Below are 25,097 nucleotides of genomic sequence, written 5' to 3'. Positions count from 1 at the left end.
CTAATTTTTTCGTATTTTTGGTAGAGACTGGGTTTCACTGTGTTAGCCAGGATGGTCTTGATCTCCTGACCTCGTGATCCACCCGCCTTGACCTCCCAAAGTGCTGGGATTACAGGCGTAAGCCACCGCACCAGGCCAAACCCTGACTTCTTTAGGCTGACATCCATAACTCACTCCGGGGTTTAACCTTTCCTAGCCTCAGTTTGCCATCTATTACAATGGGGATGTTTTAGGGTAGCTGTGTTTATTAAATGAAATAAGACAAAGAACCTAACTAGGTGCCTAGTAGATAATACATTTTCAAAAATTAAGGTTTCCTTTCCTTCTACCCTTTCTTTCCTCCTGCCCTTTCTTTCCTCCTGCCCTTTCTTTCCTCCTGCCCTTTCTTACTTCCCTGCACTTTTCCTGCCTGATTGGCCACCACTTCCCTCTATCAAATGTCCTCTTCATCCAAACCAAACTCTTCTTTGCTCCCTACACACACTCTTTGCTTTCCTCCTTTGGGCCTTGGTTTTCAGTGTTCCTTTGCTGTGGAACCAAATGCTGCATTTCTGTCCAGGTTCAGCTCAATTGGCAGCACCTCCGGGAAGTTTTCCTTGATTCCTTATACCTCCCATTAAGGATCGAAAAAACCAAAGTGTTTCTCTCACTCTTAACCTCAATACAGAATGTTTCACCTCTGGTCACCAAAATATGTGAGGATTGCTTCCTGCTAACAACCAGTTCTCCAGCAGACACCAGTGAAATGCTCTATAATTTAACTCAATTCTGACACTATCTACCAGGACATAGTGTCAGACCCTACAGGTTGAGGACTCAGTCCACAGACTATCCCCCTCTTAAGATACCAGTTGCTTCAGCTATACATCTGGGATTCTGATGACTCCCTCTTTAAATTTAATTTGCTAGAGCAGCTCGCAGAACTCAGAGAAACACTGTACTTATATTTACTGGTTATTTATTTAAAGGATAACAGCCAGACAGAAGAGACACGCAGAGCAAGACATGTGGAAAGAGCGTCCACACCCTCTCTGACACTCACGTGTGTCCACCTACCTGGAAGCTCCCTGAACCCTGTCCTTTTGGTTTTCTGTGGAGGCTTTATTATATAGGCGTGATTGATTCCATCATTTGCCATTGATCGGGGATCAACACAACCTTCAACTCGTCTCCCCTTCCTAGGTTGGGGAGGAGGCTGTAAGTTCCAATCCTTTAATCACATGGTTGGTTCCCCCGGCAACCAGCTCCTATCCTGACATTGTTCAAAAGTCCACCAAGGGTTGCCTCATTAGGACAAAAGGTGCTCCTTTCACCCAAGAAATTCCAGGGAACTTAAGATGTCTGTGTCAAGAATCGGGGTCAACAACCAAGTATTAGAACAGAAGATTCTCCTGTCACCTGTATCTACAAGAGATTTAGGAGTTCTGTCTTAGGAACCTGGGGTAGAAACCAAACATATTTTTCTTTTTCTTTTTATCTTCTTTTTTTAAATCTTATTTTCTTTTTTTATTTATGATGGAGTCTCACCATATTGCCCAGACTGTTCTTGAACTCCTAGGCTCAAGTGATCCTCTCACCTCAGCCTCCCTAATAGCTGGGATTGCAGGCACATACCACTGTACCTAATTTATATTTCCTATTATATCATAATGTGACACCCCCATATACATAAAGCGACACCACAAAGTAAGACTGACTTCTTTGCTATCTCAGCAGCTGCACTATGTCAGTCACCACTTCCTGCATTCTCATGTTCATACTTTCTGTTGTCTTAGGCTTTTTCTCTTGCTGTTCCCTCTGTCTGGAAGGTCGTTCTTCAAGATCTTCGTACGGCTCACTCCCTCACTCCGTTCATGTCTCTGCTCAATTGTCACCTCCTCCTACAGGTCTTCCCCAACCATCCCATGAGTAAAATAGGGTCTCCTGTGCCCTCTTTCTTCTCTACCTCTTTACTCTCCTTTGTCTTTCTCCATTGCAGTTAACCCCACTTGAAATGATTTGTCTGATTTGGATTGTCCTTTGCGCCCACATGAACTCGATGTGCACAGAGACTTTCTGTTGTCCTTGGCGTATCACTGGTGCCTGGCACATAGTAGATGCTCAATAATTATCTGCTGAACAGGTGAATTTACTACCACATTACACTGTAATCTGTATCAGATGTGCCCGGAGGGTAAGAGCAATATCAATATCTGATTCATTATTAGATCACTTCCCACATGTTACCCATATTAGTATACAGTAAATATTTGATTGAAACACAGAGGTCAATAGTGAAGAGCACATTTCCCAGGGTCCATGTGACTTGACTTCTGTTTTAATCCGAGGTTGCTGAGCACCCACCATTTCCCAGGCACTGCCAGACACTTTTGTATACATTGTCTTCTCTAAAGCTCACAGTGATTTTCACATCCTCAAATTTATTATTACAGTTAGAACCTTGGGACTAAGACTAAGAACCTTGGAAAAGTTCTGCAACTTCCCCAACAGCTACCTCCTTTCCTGTCACTGCTGTAGCTCCCACCCTCTTTTCTACCCATGGTCATCCTCATCCCTGCTCCTGCTGATCACTCATCTGAGGTTAAAGCCTCTCTGCCCAGCATCTTTGGCTTTCATTCATTCACCCACTAATTCATTCACTCACTCAATCCTGAGCCATCTTGTATCCTTCAAATCCTTGTTGATGGTGAGGAGATAGTCCTACCTTTTCTACCTGTACTTTGTGCTCCATATAATTCCTTAAAGTCGCCTGACTTCCCTTCTTCTCCTTGTGGCCCTAATTCCCTCAACCTTGGAAGGACTGGGATAGTCTCCTTTCCCCATGGTGACTTTCATGCCATGTTGAGCTGTCATCCTTCCACATTTTTCCACAGACCAGCAGGGTCCACTTCTACCACCTCTTAATATTGTGTGTATAGCTGTCTCTCTCTCTCTCCCCTTCCTAAATTCTCTCTCTCCTAAATATGCTCCATTAATTCTTACTCTTAAAATAATTTTTTTTGGTCGTGCTTTCACTCATTTTGGTATTTTTGAATGACTTTTCTTCAATTAGGTTTCAAGTCCAAGTGTAGGTTTTGGCAGGACTGACTCCATAGTAAATCCAAGAATATTATTTATTAAACTTATAGAACCCATAGAGATACTCTGAAATCTGGGTCTTCTCTCAGCTTCCGTCTTTGTCTCTCCCTTCAGCCCTTTCCTCTGTCTCCCTTGTAGGTGCATGCCTTTTCCTGTGGCAGCGTATCTGACAGTCCAGCTGTGTCCCCAGAACCAAAAGAAAAACGATGACTCTTGAGAGGTGACAGCCTGGATATTCTTACCTGGCAGCTTCCTTTATTGTTGAATGCATCTCTTCAGACCATCCCTGCACATTCCATTAGATGGAAATGACAGGAAGTGTTTGCGGTGGGGAAGGATATACTTGGTTGTTTTTGAAAGGGTCATGATTGAGATACATTGAGACTCCTTCTCTCTACCTTTTCTTCTTTCTTCTAGTTCTTTCTCATTTTTTTTTTCTTTTCTTGCCATTACCACAGAGTTAATTCTCGAATAGTGTCTTTGAGACTGTCACTGGCCAGTCTTTATATAAAGAATGGGTCACCGTTTTTAGTGCCAATTCTTATGTTTAAAATTGGTAGGCCAGGTGTGGTGGTTCACACCTGTGATTCCAGCATTTTGGGAGGCTGAAGCAGGCAGATCACTTGAGCCCAGGAGTTTGAGACCAGCCTGGGCAATATGGCAAAACCCTGTCTCCACCCAAAAAACAACAATAATAACAACAACAAGAACATCAAAAAATTAGCCAGGCGTGGTGGTATGTGGCTGTAGTCTCAGCTACTTGGGAGGCTGAGGTGGGAGGATTGCTTGAGCCTGGGAGATGCAGGTTGCAGTGAATTGAAATCACACCACTGCACTCCAGCCTGGGTGATGAGACTCTGTTGCTAAATAAATAAAATTGGTAGCAAGTCATTGGTCCAAAGAGCAGCCAGCTCCCTGTTATTACACACCAGACTATGATAGGACATTTCTCTTTCCTTGTCTTGCTGTTTTCCAGTCTTCTTTCTGCCCCATTTCTGCCTTAGACTTGCCAGTAGTTTTCTGCTCAGCTTCACTTGGAGAAGTAACAACAGCCAATGTGCTTCATACCCTACAAAAGGACATGTCCCTCTTTCTTTCCACGTGCCCAGAAAGGGCATTTTGGAGACAGTTGGCTAAGAGGAACTGGAAGTAGAAAGAGAGAAAGATATGAAGAGCTTGCGTGAGGCCTAGAATTCTAGTTCTTTGCCCTCAGAATAATAAAAGGGGTTTGCTGTCACTGTTTTAGAGGTTCTAGAAGATTGGTCAAGCTTTCCTCTTAATGATTCAAGGCTGGATGATGAACCAAGTACATTACCCACTTCCTTTGTGTTGTAAGTAAGCTCCATTGTATGTGATGGGACTTGAATTGTATCCTAATAGTAAATGAAGCAAAGGGAAAAAGTAGTTGAGGGAGACAAAATGAACAGTCTTTCCACAAATCTAATATTTCACTTCTTTATAGGTGCTTCTTGCACCTCACTTCTGGCAGAGCGGAGGTGGGTATTAGATCTGGCCAATTGCCAGTGCCCTGGAGGTGGCCCAGTGACTTAGAGAAGGCTGGTTTAATGGAATCCTACCTGGCCTTTCAGCATCAGAATCGCTTCTGGCCTTATTGCCATGCTTGAACCTGACATCCATTCTCATTGGGTTTGCTTAAGAGTAGGGCAAGCTGCAGGTGCTGTGTAGCATCTGCCTCAGGGATGAGCCTCTTGGCTTTAGAGCAGAAACCTTGGTAAGGGCATGTATTTAACCACCTGCCTCTACGAAGAAATAGAGGCGGTTTCCGAACAGGTGTACAAATCTAAATGTCTTCCTTAGAAATCTGAATGCCACCTGCCATGACAAGCTGATCTCCCTTCTGCTTCTTAAATGGCACACTAACTTCCTGACACAAATGAAAAATACAACTATAGAACTATTCAAAACTAGAAAATCATGTTGATACCAAGTAGCTTAATATAATGGAATATGAACTTGGCGTCACCAGGGACATGATGGGGTAACTTGCCAATATCCCAAGTGAAGCTCAAGTTCTTGTACCATAGTGGCTGCCTCTCGTCTTAAAGGACTTGCTCTCTAGAGAGGAAGCTCATTCCATGTTCATGCAATGTTACGGTTAACAACTAGTCCTGTGGCAACAAACTGCCTGATTGGAATACTGGCTTCCCTACTTACTAGCCGTTTAAGTCAGTACTAAACACTTAACTTTTCCGAGCTTTGTTTTCTTCATCAGCAAAATTAGAGCCATAACAGTAATGATTTCATAGGGTTGTTGAAAAGATTGAAAGAAAAAAAAATGTATTTAAAGCTCTTAGAGTAGACTCCCTGACTGTCTGAGGATAGACTGCCATCATGAATGACATGGTAACTATCTGAACTAGAAAGTTCATGACCAACCGATGACTTCAGAGGAAACAAATGGTCATTGATGTCCTTCACCCCGGGAAGGCAACAGTACCGTACCTAAGACAGAAATTCGGGAAAAACTAGCCAAAATGTACAAGACCACACTGGATGTCATCTTTATACCTGGATTCAGAACTCATTTTGGTGGTGGCAAGACAACTTTCTTTGGCATGATTTATGATTTCTTGGATTGTGCAAAGAAATATGAATCCAAACATGGCTTTGCAAGACATGGTCTGTATGAGAAGAGAAAGACCTCAAGAAAGCAACGAGAGGAACACAAGAACAGAATGAGGAAAGTCAGGGGGACTGCAAAGGCCAATGTTGGTGTCGCCAAAAAGAAATGAAGTGTCTAGCAATGAGCTGGAGACTGGATCACAGCTGAAGGGATAAAGGCATTGCAATGATGTTATCTGTGGCCATTGTGGATTTTTCACAGGAAGGTTAATAAACTAAAAACTTTCATGTGGAAAAAAAAAGCTCTTAAAATAATGACCGATATAATAAATATGCTTAATGGATAGATGTCAGCTCTTCCAACAATTTATTATTATTATTGTAATTATTATAGTTATTATGACAATGTCTTGAATCCATAAAGAACAAATCTAACCTTTTTATCATATGACAACTTCTTCCCTGTTTGAAAAGTGCTAAAGTCCTCAGTCCCACATAGTCTGCTTGTCAATTTAATTCTATGGAAATGGCAAAAAGTTGTAGATGACAGTAAGTTCAAGGCATTGAGGTAGGTTTAGTATACTCAAGCCCACGTGGGGAACATACGGTAAGATATTTTTAATATCTGAGTAATGATGCCTTCTTCCCAGGAATTTCTATCCCCCAAAGAGAGGTTTTTAAAGAGTAGAAGTAAAATAAGTCTAAAAAGAAAATGGTTGGGTTTTTCTTTGCCGGCTCAAAGGTAATCCTTGCTTTATGATGCATAAAAAATTTTGCTTTTTTGTGTGTCATTTATGTGATAAAATCTTAGAGATTTTGAAATGCAAGTGTGACTTTTTTCAGAATCATCCCGAACGTACAAAGCAAACTGGATATCCTCATTTGCTGATAGATGGTGTTGGGTGAATAACCTCATAACTTTCAGAGACCATGGACGATCTGGCCCGAAAAGTGCCCATCTGTGGCAGCGGCTCAGGGAGGCCCCCAGCCTCTGCCGACCTTCCCACCGCTCCCCAGCCATGATGCCCAGGAACTTCTCCAGGAATTTGGTTTTGGCAGGCCCAGGGGCTGGGAGAGAAATCCAAGTGCCTAGTCTGAGGGGGTTATAACCCCATAAATATGTTTATGGACCATTTTATTGCCGACTTCTGGCTTTAAAGGAGAATCCACTGTTTTGTTTGAGAATAAAAATCAGTTTCTCTCAGACAGTCACGCAGGAGTTTGTTCCCTGGGAAGATGACAGACCAAATCTTCATTAAACTGTTGAGGAATGAGGGCGAGCAGGGCTTCCTCTGGCCCTTCCCACAGTGGTTGGCAGCAGTTAGGCTAGGATGGGTGGGCCCCTCCGAGCCTTTTGTTTGGTTTCTATGGCTCTAACCTCAATTAGCTGCTCTGCATGGAGAGGAGGGACAATGCAGCTTTTAACCCAAGTCCAACGGCTTCAGTATGGGTCTCTCTTTTCCCCCCTCTATCCATGGCTGGATTTAGGCCTAGAGGCCTTCTTTGTGAAGCGATTTGAGGGTCTCCAGTGAAAGTTCATTGTTTCTATTGGTGGGCAGCGGATGAGGGTATGGGAGGAAAATGTCTAGGGTCTAACAACACTTTGCCTGATACTGGTTCGTGGCTCTGTCCCCTCCCTCCCAATAGTATTGAACTGTGGTCATGCAGAAGTCTGTGCTGGAGTCACTGACACATCAGATCCAGTCCTGGCTCTGCCTTTTCTAGGCAGTTTTCCAGCCAGTGAAATGGGGTTGGTCCAACCCTCTAGAACCTCTGAGTGGAATAATTAAAAGAACAAATGTAAAGAAGTTAGCGCAGTGTCTGGCGCATAATTCTTCTATCCACGGTTTCCAAAGACACATGGGGCTAAAGTCTCTTTCTTGCTTCCAGCAAGTACCCAAAGCATCTGTGGCAGTCATAAAGAAATAATACAGTCTAGCAGTCACTGAGAAAGGCTGGTTTTTTATCTCAGGAAGAGAAAAGCTTGAATTGCTTTAGCCTTGAGGTATGTACACATGCCGCTGCACGTGCACACACAAGCCTGCACACATATACACCGGTTTCTCAGGTGCTTTTGACCCATAGCTGGATCGCTGAGTACCACCTGCATGTTTTGCCCCATGGTTTTGGTGGTGCCATTTCAGAGTGGACCAATGGGAAATTATTTAGCAGACCCCAAATGTGAGCACAGCTCTTAGTCATAGTCTCTTCTGCTTCATTCCTTTCTCTAACTTAATCACTAAGCAGCTTGTTATGGCTCGTTCTCCAGAAAGGTAGAGAGAAGTCTATTGCATAGTCCTGACTGTAAGGCCAGCTAATCCTTGGTCATGCAGGACTTCTGAGTAGGTGCTAATAGATGGTGTGAAAGGAGGTAGTTTTTGCCCTGAGGGAGCTAAGCTAGGAAAATAAAACTAGCACACCTGCAATAATTAGCCACCAATTAAGTGCTAAATCGTGTGCTACTGACAGTGTTGGAGTGCAGTGTGGGTGAGGGGAAATTTGAGGGTGGACACTGGCTCTCTTGGTGCTTTGGCAAGATTCAGCTGTGCCTTGCTGAACAATTGAGCCATGTTGTAAAAAATACATTTTTAATAAATATGTGACAGCTTTTCCCACTTCTTTTTAAAAATATTAGATCAGAATTTTAAGACATTTTATTATAAAACACTACCATAATGTAAATGAAATTTTAAGAAAGAAAAAAGACACCATCTCTAAATCCTAAAGCCCTTACACAGTTCATTTATCAAAGACCATAACTGAGTCTCTACAGTGTCCAGCTCAGTGCCTAGTACACAAGGGGAGTGTTTGTGAGTGGTCACCACGACTGTTTACCATCACAAGTATCCAGATACGGCTTTGTAAAGGGTGCCAGACCAGCACCTCTCACATGCCAGGTTCTCCACTGCCTTACTGCATTGAATTCTTCTCACAGTGCCGAGAGGAGGTGGTGGTATGCTGAGGCTTGGCATGGTTGAATAACCGGGGAGTGCTAAGGAGCATCCCACGTCAGAGAGTGCAGATGTTTTTATTAGGCCATAGAGCCTCCCTGAGATACGACAGGATAGACAGGTGGATATCTAGGATAAAGTACTTCTCCCCCAACACGGGATGGTGTTAATATTCCCCCTCTCCCTCCCGTGGAGGAAGATTACCCTTACCCTACAAAGGGCATTTTCATTCCTAACATATCAGCGCCAACAAGTCCTGTGGTTTCTGCCCGCCTGATTTTCAGGTAAAGCAGGCTTACCTGTTGGTACTTGTGCAGCTTTGAAGAGTCGGCTGTGGGCCCAGCTGGTCTAAGACAAATTAAAGCTGACTCAGGTTCTCCTGTCTAGGATTTCCCCCACCCCTTCTCTGTCTTTCCCACTAAACGGTTTAAGCCGTAGGTAGGCTGGTTGATCCATACTTTTGGTCTGAGTTCACTGTATGTTTTAGTTTCCTAGGGCTGCTGTCACAAATTACCACAAACTGGATGACTGAAAACAACAGAAATGTATTCTCTCACAGTCTTGGAGGCTAGAAATCCAAAGTCAACATGCCAGTGGGCTTTCTCCTAGTTGCTGGCAGTCCTTGGCTTTCCTTGGCTTGTGGCAGCGTAACTCCAGTCTCTGCCTCCATCTTCCCATGATGTTTTCCCCTGTGTCTTTATGTCTCTTCTTATAACGACACCAGTGGCTGGATTTAGGGTTCACCCTAATCCAATATGACCTCGTCTTCACTTGATTACGTCTGTAAACACCCTATTTCCAAATGAAGTCACATTCATAGGTTCTGGGAAGTAGGACTTGGACATCATAGTCCATTTTGTGTTAATTTATAAAGAAAAAGATATTTGGCTCATGGTTCTTCAGGTTGTACAAGAAGCATGGTGCTGGCATCTGCATCTGTTGAGGGCCTCAGGCTGCTTCCACTTATGGTAGGAAGCACAAGGGAAGCTGGCATGCGCAAAAGTCACATGGTGAGAGAGGCTGTGAGAGAGTGAGAGGGGAGGTGCCGGGCTTTTCTTGACAGACAGCTCTGGTGGGAACTAATAGAATGAAAACTCACTTGCCCCCTGGAGGGCATTGATCTATTCATGAGGCATCCGCCCCATTACCCATACATCCCCCATTAGCCACCCCCCTTCAGCACTGGGGATCCAATTTCAGTGTGAGATTTGGAGAGGACAAACATCCAAACTGTAGCAGACATCAGCCTGTTTTTCAACGGACACAGTTTAACTCAGTACGCCGAGTGAACCCTCAAAGCACCTCAGGCCAAGTCAAGGTGATAGCAATGCTGGTACATCTTTCCTTTGGAGAAAATTGATGTCTTCTTACCTCTCTGTAGATATAGTTCAAGGCACTGAGGTACGTTTAGTATACTGAAGCCCATGTGGGGAACATACGGTAAGATATTTTTAATATCTGAGTAATGATGCCTTCTTCCCAGGAATTTCCCCAAAAGAGAAGTTTTTAAAGAGTAGAAGTAAAATGTTCCTCAACCGTGGCTTACCAGTAGTACTTATTTTCAAAATAGCTGACTGGGATAAATGAACCTGGGAGCAAATCATGCCCTTTTCCATTCCTACAGCCAATTAAATGTGAGTACATGAATGGAGATTTTGTTTTGTTCACTTCTATATTCCCAGTATCTTGAACTATTAAAGCCACCATCAGCTTGAGACAAAGTACAGCCAGTCATCCCTGAAGTTATTCACTTGATATTGATTGAGCAGCTGCAGTTTGCCAGGCACTGTGCTTGGTGTGGGGGAAAACCATGATGAAACTAGTAGTGATTACAACTTACTGAGTATCTACTATTTGTCAGACACTGAAACATACTCTTTGCATACTTTATCATGAATTCTCGTAAAAACTATAATGTAGGCTTTATTATCTCCATGTTATAGATGAAAAAAACAGGGTGAGAAGATGAAAAGCTTTGACCTAAGTCTTAGAGCTCACAAGTGGCAAACTTAGGTTTGAACTTGAGTGGTGTGCTGTGGACCAGTCCTTCACCACTCTTTGAAGGTTTCTGAATGGTGTTTTCCAGTTGTTGTTGTTTTACAGAAATCTGAGTAGTTATTTATTAAAGCAAATAATCTCAGTAAAATAGATTTTAATGAAATATGTAGGTTGAAAAAATATATGCTGTCTAACATATCATGGCCAAAACAGAAATGGGAAATGTATGCTTTCATTTTAGATAAGTATAAACCTTAGTATTAATAGCATCCCAGTTAATAAATGAGGAAGAAATGGAAGAAAATCATTTTTCAGTCCCTAGGAAATAATACCAAGCCATTGATTTTCGGTGGCTGCTAAGTGCACAAATACCAGAACGTATCAAACGCCAGTTGCCTCTTGATGGAAGCACATAAGACTGCCTTTCAACTAGCTAGTCTGTCCAAAAATCAAATCTAAATGCGATCAAGCTTCTAAAATCTAACTATAAATTCCAAAGGGAGAGGGACATGTTAAATCATACCATGATCAAAATGTAGATTGTGGGACATTTTCTGGCAAAGAACCAGGTTCTTCAACAAATAAATTGCAAGGAAAAAATAAAGATGGAAAAAGAATGTTTAGATAAAATGGCAACACCTATGAACCAATTGCAGTATTGACTTGAACAAAGTATAAAAAAATATATTTGATATATTTAGAGGAATTTGATACTGTCTGGATACTGGATAATATTAAATCATTATAATTCACATTTTATTTTATTCTGAGATGGAGTCTCACTCTGTTGCTCAGGCTGGAGTGTAATGGTGCAATCTCGGCTGACTGCAGCCTCTGCCTCTCAGATTCAAGCAATTCTCGTGCCTCAGCCTCCCAAGTAGCTGGGATTACAGGCACGTGCCACCACGCCTGGTTAATTTTTGTATTTTTAGTAGAGACGGGGTTTTGCCAAGTTGGCTTCCTTACTTAGGACAATGGGTGGGGAGGAATAAAAAAGAAAGAATTGGCAGGAGGACAGGAGGATCAGGTCAAAGCTCTACATCCCAAATCAAGCTAAGGTCCCCAGTAATATCTCAAGCTATGAAGACACTTCTGCAACTGTGTTAGCAGGGATAAAACCCATGGAATGATGTTGAAAGCCTCTGGTTTATACAGAAAAATATACTGGGAAAATAGGAAAGTATTGATTCACATTATCCCTCGACAGTTTTTCTAAGAAATGAGTCAGTCAAATCATTCCTCAAATGACCTTTTAATTCTAAAGAGGCAGGCAGGGTCAGCTGTTTCTAGTTAAATGAGTAATGCCTGTTCTAACTTGTATATTAATATTGTGTCAAATTTGTGATACAACATGTTTGTATGTACACTGTAGAGTATGAGGAGTTCCTTGTGTAATGCAGGTTTCAAATGTGGGCACATTTTAAAATTGTTTCGTTACTGAGACAGTGTAACAAGATATATACTTTTAGAGAAGATCCACACAATCTTCTGGATGTTCTTTCCATCATCGGTAAAAAGGAGGGGTTGTATGAGCCAATCTCACAAAATATGAGTCATGGAACATCATTTTACTATTTTACACGATTATGAGATTTATTGTTGTATCTCTGTTTTTACAAGAGTTTGTTGATTATGTCTTGAATTTATAGGAAAACAATGTGAAGTCTTGGAACACAACCTGCAATTACAACATTGTTCCTAAGGGACAATAGGATCCACTTTATAGTGTGGCTTTTAGGAACACAGTGTGGCAAAAATCAGGGTGGCCAATGTCATGTTTGCTTCATTAATAAAATGTCAAGCATTTATTTTGCCCTTCTCATGTGCTGGGTACATACTCTGAGATGGCTCTCTCAATCTGTAAAATGAGGATAATAGTAGCAACTGATTGCTGGGGTTGTCGAGGGTAAGGCTTTATTCATTTAATACATTGGGGTGACAGTCAGAGCTGGGAGAGGGAAGAAATTCGTTTCTCTGTCACTTTTTTTTTAAACCCATAGAGTAAAACGTGTAGTATCTATTCAACTGTAATCATGTTTAAAGGGGTGTGAGTCCCCCTTCTTTCTCCCTTCTCAGTCTGCCCCTCTGTGCGTACTGTGGCCCATGTTGTGGACGCTTCTATAAAGTGGTAATCCAATATTTTAGACCTAACTTTTACTTTTCTTGACTCTAACTTGCCCAAGCAATTCTATATGCTGATATGGAAAATCTCAAACGTATCATTAAGTTTTTTTTGAAGTGCCAAATAACACATCACGGTATCCTTTAATCCCAGTTATGTTGTTTTTAAGAGGATAGTCATATATGCTTTATATATATAAACATTTCTGAATCAGATACCTAAGAAATTGCTAACAGTGGTTACCTCTAGGGAATGGGACTGATTGTTAAGAATAACAGAGAATTTTTTACTTTTTATTTTATGCCCTTATATACTGTTTGAAGTTTTTTATAATGAATTTTTTTATAAGTTAAAAAAAAAAAAAAGAGGAGAAAAGAACAACACATCTCTATAATACTGTTTCCCAAACTCAGAAGATCCCTTCCCTTTGGAAAGGGGAACGTGGCACACTGTAGGTCCCGAACTTGGAGAGTCACAGTGTATATATTAGCATACGAAAGGCGATGAGAAGCGACAGTAGAGGAACCTACATAGTACATTTTTCCACTTTTATTGCACTTATTAAAAACCCACGGAATTACGTTTCATGGCATATCAGTTTTGGAAAAGTTATAAAAGTTTAAGGAAAGGTATCTAGCCTTAGGTCAGCTGCAGGTGGAGGAAGGGTGAGTGCTGGAGTGGTGAAAGGCATTCCTGGCTGTGTGGTGGGAGGATACCAGGTCTTGGGTTCAGGCAAACCTGGGTCCAAATCCAGGGTCTCCCATTCACTAGCTGGCCCAGCATGAGGCAAGTTCCCTAACCTCTGGGTCTCAGTGTGCTCACATGTGAAAGAGGAACAGTTATCCTCCTTTGGAAGTGCATTTTCAGGGTTAATTGAGGCAAGTACCTGTTCCTTCACCCTTTGCTCCATCTTGCTAGGCTGTATTACTGCCATGCCTTTGTTTATGAACACCCATGCTTCCTCCCAAACCAACAACTTAGTATCCATTTGTGAAAGGCTTCATTTCAGGATTAATCAGAGGTCAGGCTATCAAATAACAAATTCTTGCATTTACAATGTGAATCCATTTCTAACATCTTGGTTTATAGATACCTACTTCAGGAATGTGCCTCTTGGACAAGGCAAAGTCCATAGGCACTGGGAGACTGTTGAGAATCCTGTTTCTCTAAAATTCAATCTAAAAGTGGGACTCCAGAAACTCATTGTTTAAATCACATCCAGGTTTGCTTGCTCCAGGCTCTTCCAGACTCCTGCCCCAGAGTAACCCTTCACTCTCATTTCCTATGCCAGTGTTAACACTCCAACTCAGAGGAAACAAATTTCAGAGTGAAATGCAAAAGGATGTGTGCTGAAGCACTGCCTTTCGAAGTAACCTTTGCATTAAGCCCTTAGAATCTAATTACCCAAGTGTTATTTGCCTCTCTGAGTACCCATGCCCATGCAGACTGAGCTTAAAGTTCAGGAAGCAATCACAAAAGGAAATCAGAAGGGAGATCTCAGGCTCAGCCTCTGAAGAGTCTCCTGTCTGCGCCTGGCCTCTCCCTCCTCCTGGGTGTGTCTGCCTGCCCGAGAAGGCCAGTGAGTAACCTGCACATTTTTTTTTTTCATCTTGGCCCTTCCCACCCAGACAAGAGGACCGAGTGGCAGACAGGCAGGCAGACGGCAGTGAGTCCTGTTCAAGCATGCTCGGAGCATACCTCCACCCACACCCACCGCCTGGACCCCTCACCACCCTCACCCCAGCCCAGGAGGAGCCAGAACCCCGCCGAGGGTCCGGAGGGGGCCTCCGCTCCCAATGGTAAGGGCTGCCCGCAGCAGGAACACTTCATTCATTTTATTTGCTTTGGTGTTGGCTTTTCTTTTTGATTGTGTTTAGATGGCAGAGTTTCTGAGACAATTGAAGGTGTTTTGTTTGGTGAGTTCTCGGTGGTCCCAAGACAAAGAAATGTTTCGCAGGAGGGTTTATTAGAAAGCTGTAACCCGATAGCCTGGCCTTGGAAGAAAACTTAACCTACTAATTACCTCTAGTTAGTACAGCGTACCCTTTTGGCACTGTAGAAAAACAAAACAAAACAAAACACCATATTGCTTACCAAATAGGTTTTGAGGAAGAAAAAGTGCGAAGGATTGTGGACATTTTAGTAGATAGGCACCTCTGACTAATGGAAATGAAGCTGAAGTGTCACGATAGCTTTGTAATAGACCAAGATGATGTTTTGTCTCAAACAAACAAACAAAAAAGGCCCTTTATTTAAAGGAGTTAAGTGTTGACCGAAAGATGCAAGGTGGGGTTTGAGGAAAAGAGTTACAAGGTAAGTCCCATTAAATATTTGTGAACATGAAGGTATTGAATTAAATCTGTCTTGCTATGGGAAGAAAAAAGTCTGTGTTCAATGTGGAATTTGGGTGGCATTTAAGGGAGAAAACTGAGATCTTTGTATAGTATGTCGAGAATTCTTTGAGAGAATGGTCGGGAGGCAAATGGAGGCTGGGAAGCAGGTTTTGTGCAGGGAGCTGGTGCCAAGGCCCTCTCCCTCAGTTGCTGTGGGTGAGAGAGTAATTCAAAGTAATCAAGCGCTGTATTGTTAACAGGCTTCTGTGTCTCAAATATTTATTCTAAACACAAGCCGTTGATTGCACTGACATGTGAAGGAATAAAGTTGCTGCCTCTGGTTCCTGGCCTAGCCCAAACTTAATACCTGGCAAGATATTCATAAAAATGTAGGAAAGACGAGGCTACATGTAAAGTTAATTTGAGGAATTACATCGTGTTTATATCAGAGTGTGAGGATGCTGAGCTCTAAGGGGTTTTATAGGAGAGCAGTATGGGAAATGCAATAGAAATTGCCCAAACCAGAGGTACTGCCATGACACCTGTGAAGGTTTGACCTGTGCCAGATGACTCTGAATATGCAGCACAGGTTTGTTTTAGGCAACTCTGTGCAGGCAACTTCAGGATTCCCTGTACGGAGCAGCCTATGCTTAACATGTCTAGGTTTCTAGAGCTGCAGCGAATCACCCTGAAACACAGTGTACCAAGATGGCACATCTGAACTTTCTGGCATATAAGAAGTCTATGAAGTCGGCTGTGAGTGAGGGTATGAGTGGGGAGGGTCACAGGTAGGGTGAAAAGTTCTCTCTTAGGGTGAATGCCCCTCTTCTAAGTTCCAGGAAAGTGCAGTGTGTCTTTTGCTGGAGGTAAATCAGCAATACTTCATCATTGTCATGCCCAGTGTTCCTGTGGTGATAATGCCAGGAGTTTGTTTTTTTTGCGGCTCTAGTTTCCCCTTGGCTGATTAATCGAAAGCATAGATTGCTTGCAGCCCCATCAGCCAGCTCATTAGAAGACAATCCAAGAATGCCACTTATTTGGAGGCCAAGTGAGCAAGAAGTGGGGGGTCGGAGCCATGATGATGATTTTGCCTAGAGACTGCTGGTTCCAATTTATGACTTTTCAGTTATGATTAAAAAACAAACAAGCCACTCTAAGTCGCCCATGCAGTTAACGGCACTGATAGCCATCCTGACTCTCATAGGCATTTGTACATTGGATACTACACGTTACGGTACAAAACCATCACCACCCCAAACGTGCTTCTCTCCCAGAATCAGTGCTCAGGAATAGAATACAGGTTAGAAGAGTGTTGGCAACATTTCCTCCATGTAGTGCCAGGCCCCTGTTAACTTCAGTAGGGATGGCACCAATTCAAGAGGTGGAAGAAGAGACCCAGGGCCAGCAAACATGACAGGTTTTTATTAGGGGTGACTTACGTAGAGGGACGGTCCAGTTGCAGCAGGCTGAACAGGAAAACCACAACCACTTACGAAAAGCAAAAACATGCAGTTTATATAGCATTTTCACTTAACCCCTCCCCCTAACCTCCACCTGGCAACCTTCATTTGACCCAAATCAAAAGGCCTTGATCCGCTGTATGGTCCAGGTTCCATGGGATGGGATGGGGGCTTCAGATGTTCCTCATGGATAAGGAATGGATCTTTGGGTTGGTTGCTCCCAGAATCCTTAGCTCAGAACTCTGAACACATTCAGGTGCTTCTGTCATACACTCCCATTCATGGCCTGTTTGGTATGTTTTTAGAACTTCCTGGAGTTTCTTCATGAAGCACTTTGAATGCAATATCTGCTTGAATTTGGCTTTTCAAGGCAACCGTATGGTGAATTTAGCATTTCTTTTTATTTCATTGTGTTTTTCATCTACTGCTGTTGCTTAGTCCTTTAAGCAGCGATCCTACCAAGCAGATTGAAGACTGTATCTATAAAGAGGCACCTAACTATGGACTTGAGATAGCCTTGCCTTTAAGCAACATGTACTTTCTCCTTACCAGTTGCTGAATCACCTCCAAAAAGCCTTCAGACAATACCCAGCTGTGGCCACCACTCTACCATCCTGTGTTTCCTGGTTTCTGGAATTCTTTTTTTTTTTTTTTAAAGTAGAAACAGGCTCTCACTTTGTTGCCTAGGCTGGTCTTGAACTCCTGGGCTCAAGTGATCCTTTTGCCTTGGCCTCCCAAAGTGCATGGTGGCCAGGCATGAGCCACCATGCCTGGCCCACACGTAAACATTTAAAGAATTTGAGTGGAGCTATCCAGAAGGTCATGGTGATTTTTCTGAAAAATAGAAAGCAGCACCTTAGCTGTAGAGATGCTAGAATAACTGCTGCGACATCCTAGACAGGCTGCATGCATCTTGGAGCTTGGATCAGGGAAAATAGTTGTGGATTCAGGCCCTGCAATGTGAGTGCATTTTCTAAGTGATCACAGTCTGGCAAGGGTAAGTAAAGAAGGGCGGTAGAGTGAAGAGGGCCTAGAAAACAGCTGGTGAATAAAATCTAATTAGCATCAGCCTGTAGTCTTCAAGGAGCTCCAGTTTCCTGCTCCTTGGGGTTATTTGCTGGTCTTGTGTGTTATCTTTTCCTGTAATGTTTTTTCTTATGCTTTGGTGCTCCTCATGCTAATGCTCTGGGGTCCTTTAGAGGGTGTGGCTCTGATGATCACTGTCACGTTTCATCTGTAGGCACATCCTAAGCCATGAAGAGACATCACAGAGACCTGTCCTGAACACATCCTCATAAGAGGGGCATGTTATCCCATCTTCGTAACCCCAAAGGATAATACAAAATAGTGCTGAGAGTAAATAGATTGCTTTCGCTTTAGTTTCAGACTGAGATCTTGAGGATTAAGTAAGATGTGTGTGTGTGCAGGCAGGAGTAGAAATAATGAATGTAAGATGAAGCTTTAACCTGTGGACTTCGTAATTTTTGAGATGGGGTGAAAACTTCAGCCCTCACTTAGAAATCACATTTGGCTGGAAGTGCTATTTCTCTCCCATGTTATGCTGTGTCATGGATTAATTATAAAAATGGTCACAATTATTCTTCTCTTTAAATCTATTTCCTTGAGCTAGGACTTCGTAGCTCCTCTTATCAAGGGGTGGAGTCTCTTTCCCTAGCCCCTGAATGTGGGCTTGGCCTTATTACTTACTTTGGCCAACAGAATTCATAGAAGTGAAGGTGTGTGGGTGTGTCAGTTCTAAGCCCAGGTCCCAAGCCACGGTCTTAAGAGGCTCACTCACACACTTCTGCTTGCTCTCCTAGAATCTGGCTTCTCTTGGAATGTAGACAGACATTCATGGTTTTGCTTGCTGTGGCCCAGAGACCCCATCACCGCAGGTGACAGTGACCTTACACTGGCCACATGAGTGAGGCAATTCTAGACCAGCCAGCTAACGTCAGACACTTCAGTGGGCCCAGCAGAGATCAGACAAATCCATCCAGATCCATAGACTCATAAGCAATAATAAATGCTTATTGTTTTAAGCTACTGAGTTTTGGAATGGTTTGTTATACTAACATAGCCAACTGATACATGTAGTTCCCTGGACATGGTCCCCTTGTGGGGTTTATTAATGTCGTTATAAACCCTTAGTTCAACTCAGTAGAAGACATTCAATCATTGGATGGAGGGGTTCTACTAAATGGGGGTGGTGGGCCCTCAATTCTTGCGATTGTCAGCATTACTCTGAGACATTTTTAACACAGATGCCTAGGCCTTGTACTAGAGGATTGAATCAAATATTTGTAGATGAAGATTCGGAACCTGTAATTTTTAAAGCTCTGGTAATTGGCCAGGATTAAAACCCAATAATTCAATGGTCTTGTCAGTCTCTTCCATTACTGAAAGATGCAGTGATTCCAGTTCATCTATACTTAAGCAAATAACACTCAGGTGGTTCAGAGTTCATTACTGACCTGATATACTTCTAGCTGCAAAAGTAAACTTTATGATCACCTGTGGCCAAAAGCAAACTAACCCAGATGCTAGATGGGAAAAATCTACAGTTGCAGATTGATGGCTAGGATGTATATTGTTTACCATTGTATCTGCCTAGGGTTTAGAACACAATGCAGACTCATGAATAAATCCTGGACACTAGGAATGTAATAGGACCTTGCTTTGAGGATCTTAGAGTCTAATGAAACAAACAAACAAAAAAAATCAGGTATAAATTACTTATAATGTATCAAGAAAACAAAGCAAGCAGTATTTTAACCATAAATTTCAGGTGAAATTTTACTATGGTGTATGTACCAGTTGGTGCTTACAGTAATGCTGCATTACAAACAACCAGAAAATCTGTTTTATACAACAATGTGCATTTCCTAACCCCTGTGTCTGTAGTTTGAGGGGGGCAATCGGCTGATTCTAGGCTGGGCTCAGAGGCGGGTAGCTTTCTACCACATATCTCTCATCCTTCCCTTGGCACCAGCTGCTAGCTTTAGCATATTATTCTCATGGAGATGGCAGAGATGGGGGTACAAGCCACAGTGTGCAAGCTCATTTTAAGCTTCTGATAATGTCATCAATCTGTTAGCATCCTATTGGTCAAGGAAAATCACATGACCAAGCACAGTGTCAAAGGGTAGGGAAATGTATTTCACTTTTTAATTTGCTTTAATTTTGTATTATATTTTTTGAGATAGAGTCTCACTCTGTCACCCAGGATGGAGTGTAATGGCACGGTCTCAGGTTCCATCTCCCTGGTTCAAGTGATTACTGTGCCTCAGACCCCCAAGTAGCTGGGATTACAGGCACCGACCACCACACCCAACTAATTTTTGTATTTTCACTAGAGATGGGGTTTCACCATGTTGACCAGGCTGGTCTCAAACTTCTGACCTCAAGTGATCTGCCTGCCTCGGCCTTTCAAAGTGCTGGAATTACAAGTGTAGCTACCAGGTCTGGCCTTTTTCACTTTTTTAGTGTGAGAACCTTCAAATACTTGTTGCAAAGGGCATGGATATGGAGAAGAGTGAAGAAATAGAGCCGTTAAAATACTCTTCCCCAGTGGGAAAATGGCGTATGAGGAGGGAGTTGCATTTTTTCCTGCTTTGGAAGGCTCCTGAAGTCCTAGCTGGACCCTAGAATAACCCAGAGGCAGAGAAGTATGCGTCCTTTGGAGCCATCTTCTGCTCCTCGTGATGTGGAAGTAAGCAGGAGACTCATAGCTGCTATGATCTCTCTAATGGAATTTTGAAGGGAAAGAAACTCCTGCCATATGCAGTGACTCACGCCTGTAATCCCAGAACTTTGAGTGGCCGAGGCTGGCAGATCACTTGAAGTCAGAAGTTCGAGACTAGCCTGGCCAACATGGTGAAACCCCATCTCTACTGAAAATACAAAAATTAGCCAGGCATGGTGGTGCGTGTCTGTAATCCCAGCTACTCGGGAGGCTAAGGCAGGAGAATCACTTGAACCCAGGAGGTGGAGGTTGCAGTGAGCCGAGGTTGCACCACTACACTCTAGCCTGGGCAACAGAGCGAGACTCTGCCTCAAAAACACAACCCCAAAATAAAAAAAAATAAATAAAAAAAGAGAAGGAAACTGCTGAAGATATCTCAAACTTGATAGCTACAGAGATGGCATTGGAATTCCTATAGAATGCCTCCGTTTCCATTCCCACTGTATCCTCTAAAATGTGAAGATTATGGGTTATTGTGTCTGGTTATCCACTTCCCAGTTCCAGGAGGGGTATTATGTGGGTAGTGCCATTACTTTAGATCACATGATATCCCTTTATTGTCATCCCCTTTTTCTCAGGTGAAAAGGTATGAGTTGCCATCTACTGTGAACACTGGGACCTTTCCCCATAGCCAAGCCCAACATTGAAGTGGTTAAAAGAGATTTGGGTGAGACTGTCCCTTCCTGAGGGCACATCTTTCCCTGATTTATTTTGTGAAAGGCTTGTGCCTAAGCCTCTCTCACTGAGACAGGAAAACCAGTGTTGTCACATATGATTGAGATTCTCAGATATTCTCCAGGGCAGAAATTATGTTTTATGGTGTCACTAAGAAGAAGAATAAAGCACTTTATTTTAGGCCACCAATTTATAGGCTTTGCTATTGATCATTCTGTGCCTTTCAATGTATGTGGCTAGTTTGGTTTGTATATTTGTCCCCTCCAATTCTCACGTTGAAATGTGATCCCCTATTTTGGAGGTGGGGCCTGGTGGGAGGTTTGGGTCCTGGGGGCAGATCCCTTATGAATGGGTTGGTGCCCTCTCTGTGTTAATGAGTGTGTGCTCCATCTATTTGTTCACTCAAGACCTGGTTGTTTAAAAGAGCCTAGCATCTCTCTTGCTCTTTCTCTTGCCATGTGACTTGCCTCCTCCCCCTTCACCTTCCACCATGAGTAAAAGCCTTCTGAGGCTTCACCCAAAGCAGATGCTTGTACAGTCTGCACAACCATGAGCCCAAATAAACCTCGTTTCTTTCTTTTTTTTTTTTTTGAGACGGAGTCTTGCTCTATCGCCCAGCTGGAGTGCAGTTGCGCAATCTCAGGCACTTCAACTTCTGCCTCCCGGGTTCACGCCATTCTCCTGCGTCAGCTTCCCAAGTAGCTGGGACTATAGGCACCCGCCACCATGCCCAGCTAATTTTTTGTATTTTTAGTAGAGACGGGGTTTCACGGTGTTAGCCAGGATGGTCTCGATCTCCTGACCTCGTGATTCGCCCTCCTCGGCCTCCCAAATGCTGGGATTACAGGCGTGAGCCACCACGCCTGGCCAAACCTCTTTGCTTTATAAATTACCCAGTATCAGGTCTTCCTTTGTAGCAATGCAAAATGAACTAACACTATGGTGTATCAAATTTACCTGTGAGGAAACTGAAGTACAAAGGATAATGTAACCTTCCTGAGATGACATCTAATGGCCAATTGAGATTAGACACCTGTCTTCTTGTTTTTTCAGCTTTTTCTTGGCAATCTGCTGATAGTACCTTGTTTCCCAAAACAAGCATTACTTACTGAGTTGATCTTCCTAAGAAACCCCGCCTCCTTACTATTTGTGCTCCATGGGAAAAAAGGAAATCTAGCAGGAAGGTGTTTGACAGTATGAGATTTCTATACCACAGTGTTAGAGAAAGTAAGCTGGATTATAGGTCACTCCTAAATTGCATTTCCTGGTGTTTCTTCATTACTGCCCTGACCACAGAAATAGACTGTGAGGAGACTGTTTAGAAGTTCTCACAGGGTCTTTGTGACTGTGCTGCTTTTACATGTTTTCTGAGCCCTCACCTGCCATTTCTGTTGCCTGGTGACTATAAATGAGGGATCATAACCTCATGTTCAGCAGTGGTTCCCTGACAGATTATACTATTTCTGTTTTATGTGAAAAAATTGGTGTAGTTAAACAACGTGTTTTAACTAATGTTTTGTAGGAGACATGATATGATTGGAGCAGGCATTTCTATTTCTAATGGTATTTTTCTCCAATTAACACATGCGAACAATCAAATAATTGTAATGGCCCAGAATATATAGGGTCTGCTACAACTCATAGATAAGCTGGTTATCTTGGATAGGTTGTCACCTTTCTGGTGATGTTTTTGCTGTAAATCTCATGTGTCTCCCGTATACACAGATGCTACATAATATATTGTTATTTGAGCAATAATTTCATATCCTCCTCCTCTTCTTGCTCAATGCCAAGGGCCATGTCTGCCCTATTTACCACTTAAAACCTGGGAGCCAGCATAATAGAGCCTAAGTAGGTACTGAAAGAGTGAATGAGCAAATGCTAAGGCTACAGCACCCAGCTCATAAGAAAAATTTGGGATTCCTCCCAGGTGTTTCTGCCCCTGAGGAAGGACAGTGAAGGGTTAATGTTCTCTGCAGGAGCAGGAGGGATTTGGATATGGATCTCAGCAGAGCTGCTGGAATCACATTCTTTCTGCTACTATAGCAACAGGTTGAGAATTCTGCCAGTATTGTCGCCTGCCTACATTGGAAATGCCTGCATGCAGGCAACTTCATTGTCTGGGGGGACAACTGTTTTTTCTGTGATGTTTCAATAAAGCAGCTTGTTTTTGGAGACAAAGAGACAGCACAAAACAGGGGCTAAGAATCATGGAAAGGCAGAGAGAGATCTTGTTTTTTTTTTTTTTTTTTTTTTTTTTTTTTGAGACAGAGTCTTGCTCTGTTGCCCAGGCTGGGGTGCAGTGGCCGGATCTCAGCTCACTGCAAGCTCCGCCTCCCGGGTTTAGACCATTCTCCTGCCTCAGCCTCCCGAGTAGCTGGGACTACAGGCGCCCGCCACCTCGCCCGGCTAGTTTTTTTTTGTATTTTTAGTAGAGACGGGGTTTCACCGTGTTAGCCAGGATGGTCTCGATCTCCTGACCTCGTGATCCGCCCGTCTCGGCCTCCCAAAGTGCTGGGATTACAGGCTTGAGCCACCGCGCCCGGCCGAGATCTTGTTTTTATTGGAGGGACATTTCCAGTCTTTTGTCCCTTGAAGAGGTGTTGAATGAGGAAGGAATTAAGGTTTCATCTGTGGTCGGTAGCATCTTTTTCTGTCTTCTAAACGAGGCCTCTCTTCTGAGATGTAACCCTGGCAACATTTCACAAACTTTCTCTTACTATTATTGCTTAGCAAATAGAGTGATAGTAAAAACTCTTGCCTGTGTTCACTTCTAAATTTGGAGATGCCAGAATGGACCAGAATGTAGGTTTTCCTCTGCATTTACCATTCTTCTAACCAACTCTGTATCTTCGTTGTTTACTGAGAAGGAAAAGTTAACCAAGAATGCAAAATGGAGGTGTTAGGCCAGGCGTGGTGGCTCACACCTGTAATCCTAACACTTTGGGAGGCTGAGGTGGGAGGTCCTAGAGCCCAAGAGTTCAAAGCTGCAGTGAGCCATGCCACTTCACTCCACCTTGGGCAACAGAGTAACACCCCTGTCTCCAAAAACAAAACAAAAAAACAAGGAGGTATTATTTTTATTTGGTGTAGCAGTGTTGTAAAGAGACGAACATGAGGAAGCTACAGAGGAAAGTTGCTTAAACGGTATTAAGTTCCCAGGGGGCTTCACAGCATGTAATAAAATGCCTGGCCTATTACTCAGGCCTGTTTCTTGTGATCTCTGTAAGTGGCAGGGAAGGCTCAGGTGTGGTGATGATCAGAGCTTAGGGCTAATTGGGTTAATGCATGGAATCAGTAGGCCTTAACTGTCACTTTGGATTGATGGATCACTTTGCCACAGTACCATGATCACATCTCCATCTTGCTTTCACTTAGCATGCTGGCAGGAAAATCTGCCTGGTTCACTCTTTGTTGCTGGTTTACAAATACCTCTTGGTCAAAAATACCTGGACGTATTGAGCCTTTCTTCACACACAGCACAGAATTCAATTTTTCAAAGCTTTCATCTTATCCCACCCTAGACCATTTGAATATAGGATAAGCCCTTTCATCTTGTGTAAGTTTCAAGGGCCCTCATCACTGCCTTGAAGTTTGTGTGGCCACTGAAACTGCCGTTCTTGTGGCAGTGTAGTCAAAAGGGCACTGGGTTGGACACCAGAAGCCTGGACATCTGGTCCTACCAGGAATTGGCCTTGGCCAGCTCATATGGGGATTTTAATTTCATTATATGTAAAATGAAAGACTTGGATGAGATTTCCAGGATTTGTCTTACATCTCTTCCTACATGCGAAAAAGCAGGATTCATTCCAGTTGTTTTAAAAGTAGAACAGGCTTTGCTTCATTGAAGTCTTATAATTTGCAAGTCACTGGAAGGCTCTGTCGCTTGCTTCTTCCCTAACCCTTAATCACATACCACATCACCTCTCTGCTTCAGTGTTGCTTCATCAGAGAAGCCTTCCTTGAACCTCAGGCTAGATCAGGACTCCCAGTGTATGTTCCCTAATAAATCTGTTATTTTCTTTCATCATGCTTAACCACACTTTGTAATGAATGATCTGTTTCATTGGGGTGTGTGTGTGTGTGTGTGTGTGTGTGTATATATATATTTATTTATTTTTTTTTTTTGAGATGGAGTCTCACTCTGTCACC

At 42.9% G+C, this 25,097-nt stretch overlaps 1 protein-coding gene and 1 pseudogene across 7 annotated transcripts in view; both read left to right on the top strand.

Moving 5' to 3' along the window:
* Window positions 1-25,097, top strand: part of STON2 (stonin 2) — a 173,816-nt gene that overhangs the window by 95,983 nt on the left and 52,736 nt on the right. For 3 of the 7 annotated variants that reach the window (XM_015144275.3, XM_077941567.1, XM_077941568.1), the window contains one exon: window positions 14,361-14,531. The exons of the other annotated variants lie outside the window; for them this stretch is intronic. In XM_015144275.3, the coding sequence (XP_014999761.2) occupies window positions 14,361-14,531 (171 nt within the window). The remainder of the gene's footprint in view (window positions 1-14,360; window positions 14,532-25,097) is intronic. 7 annotated transcript variants of the gene reach the window in all.
* LOC144330377 (small ribosomal subunit protein eS24 pseudogene) lies at window positions 5,431-6,007 on the top strand (annotated as a pseudogene).

This window comes from Macaca mulatta, chromosome 7, assembly GCF_049350105.2.
Source record: "Macaca mulatta isolate MMU2019108-1 chromosome 7, T2T-MMU8v2.0, whole genome shotgun sequence".
NCBI lineage: Eukaryota > Metazoa > Chordata > Mammalia > Primates > Cercopithecidae > Macaca > Macaca mulatta.
Note: the sequence above shows the minus strand (reverse complement) of the source record. Positions and strands in the feature narration are given on the sequence as shown.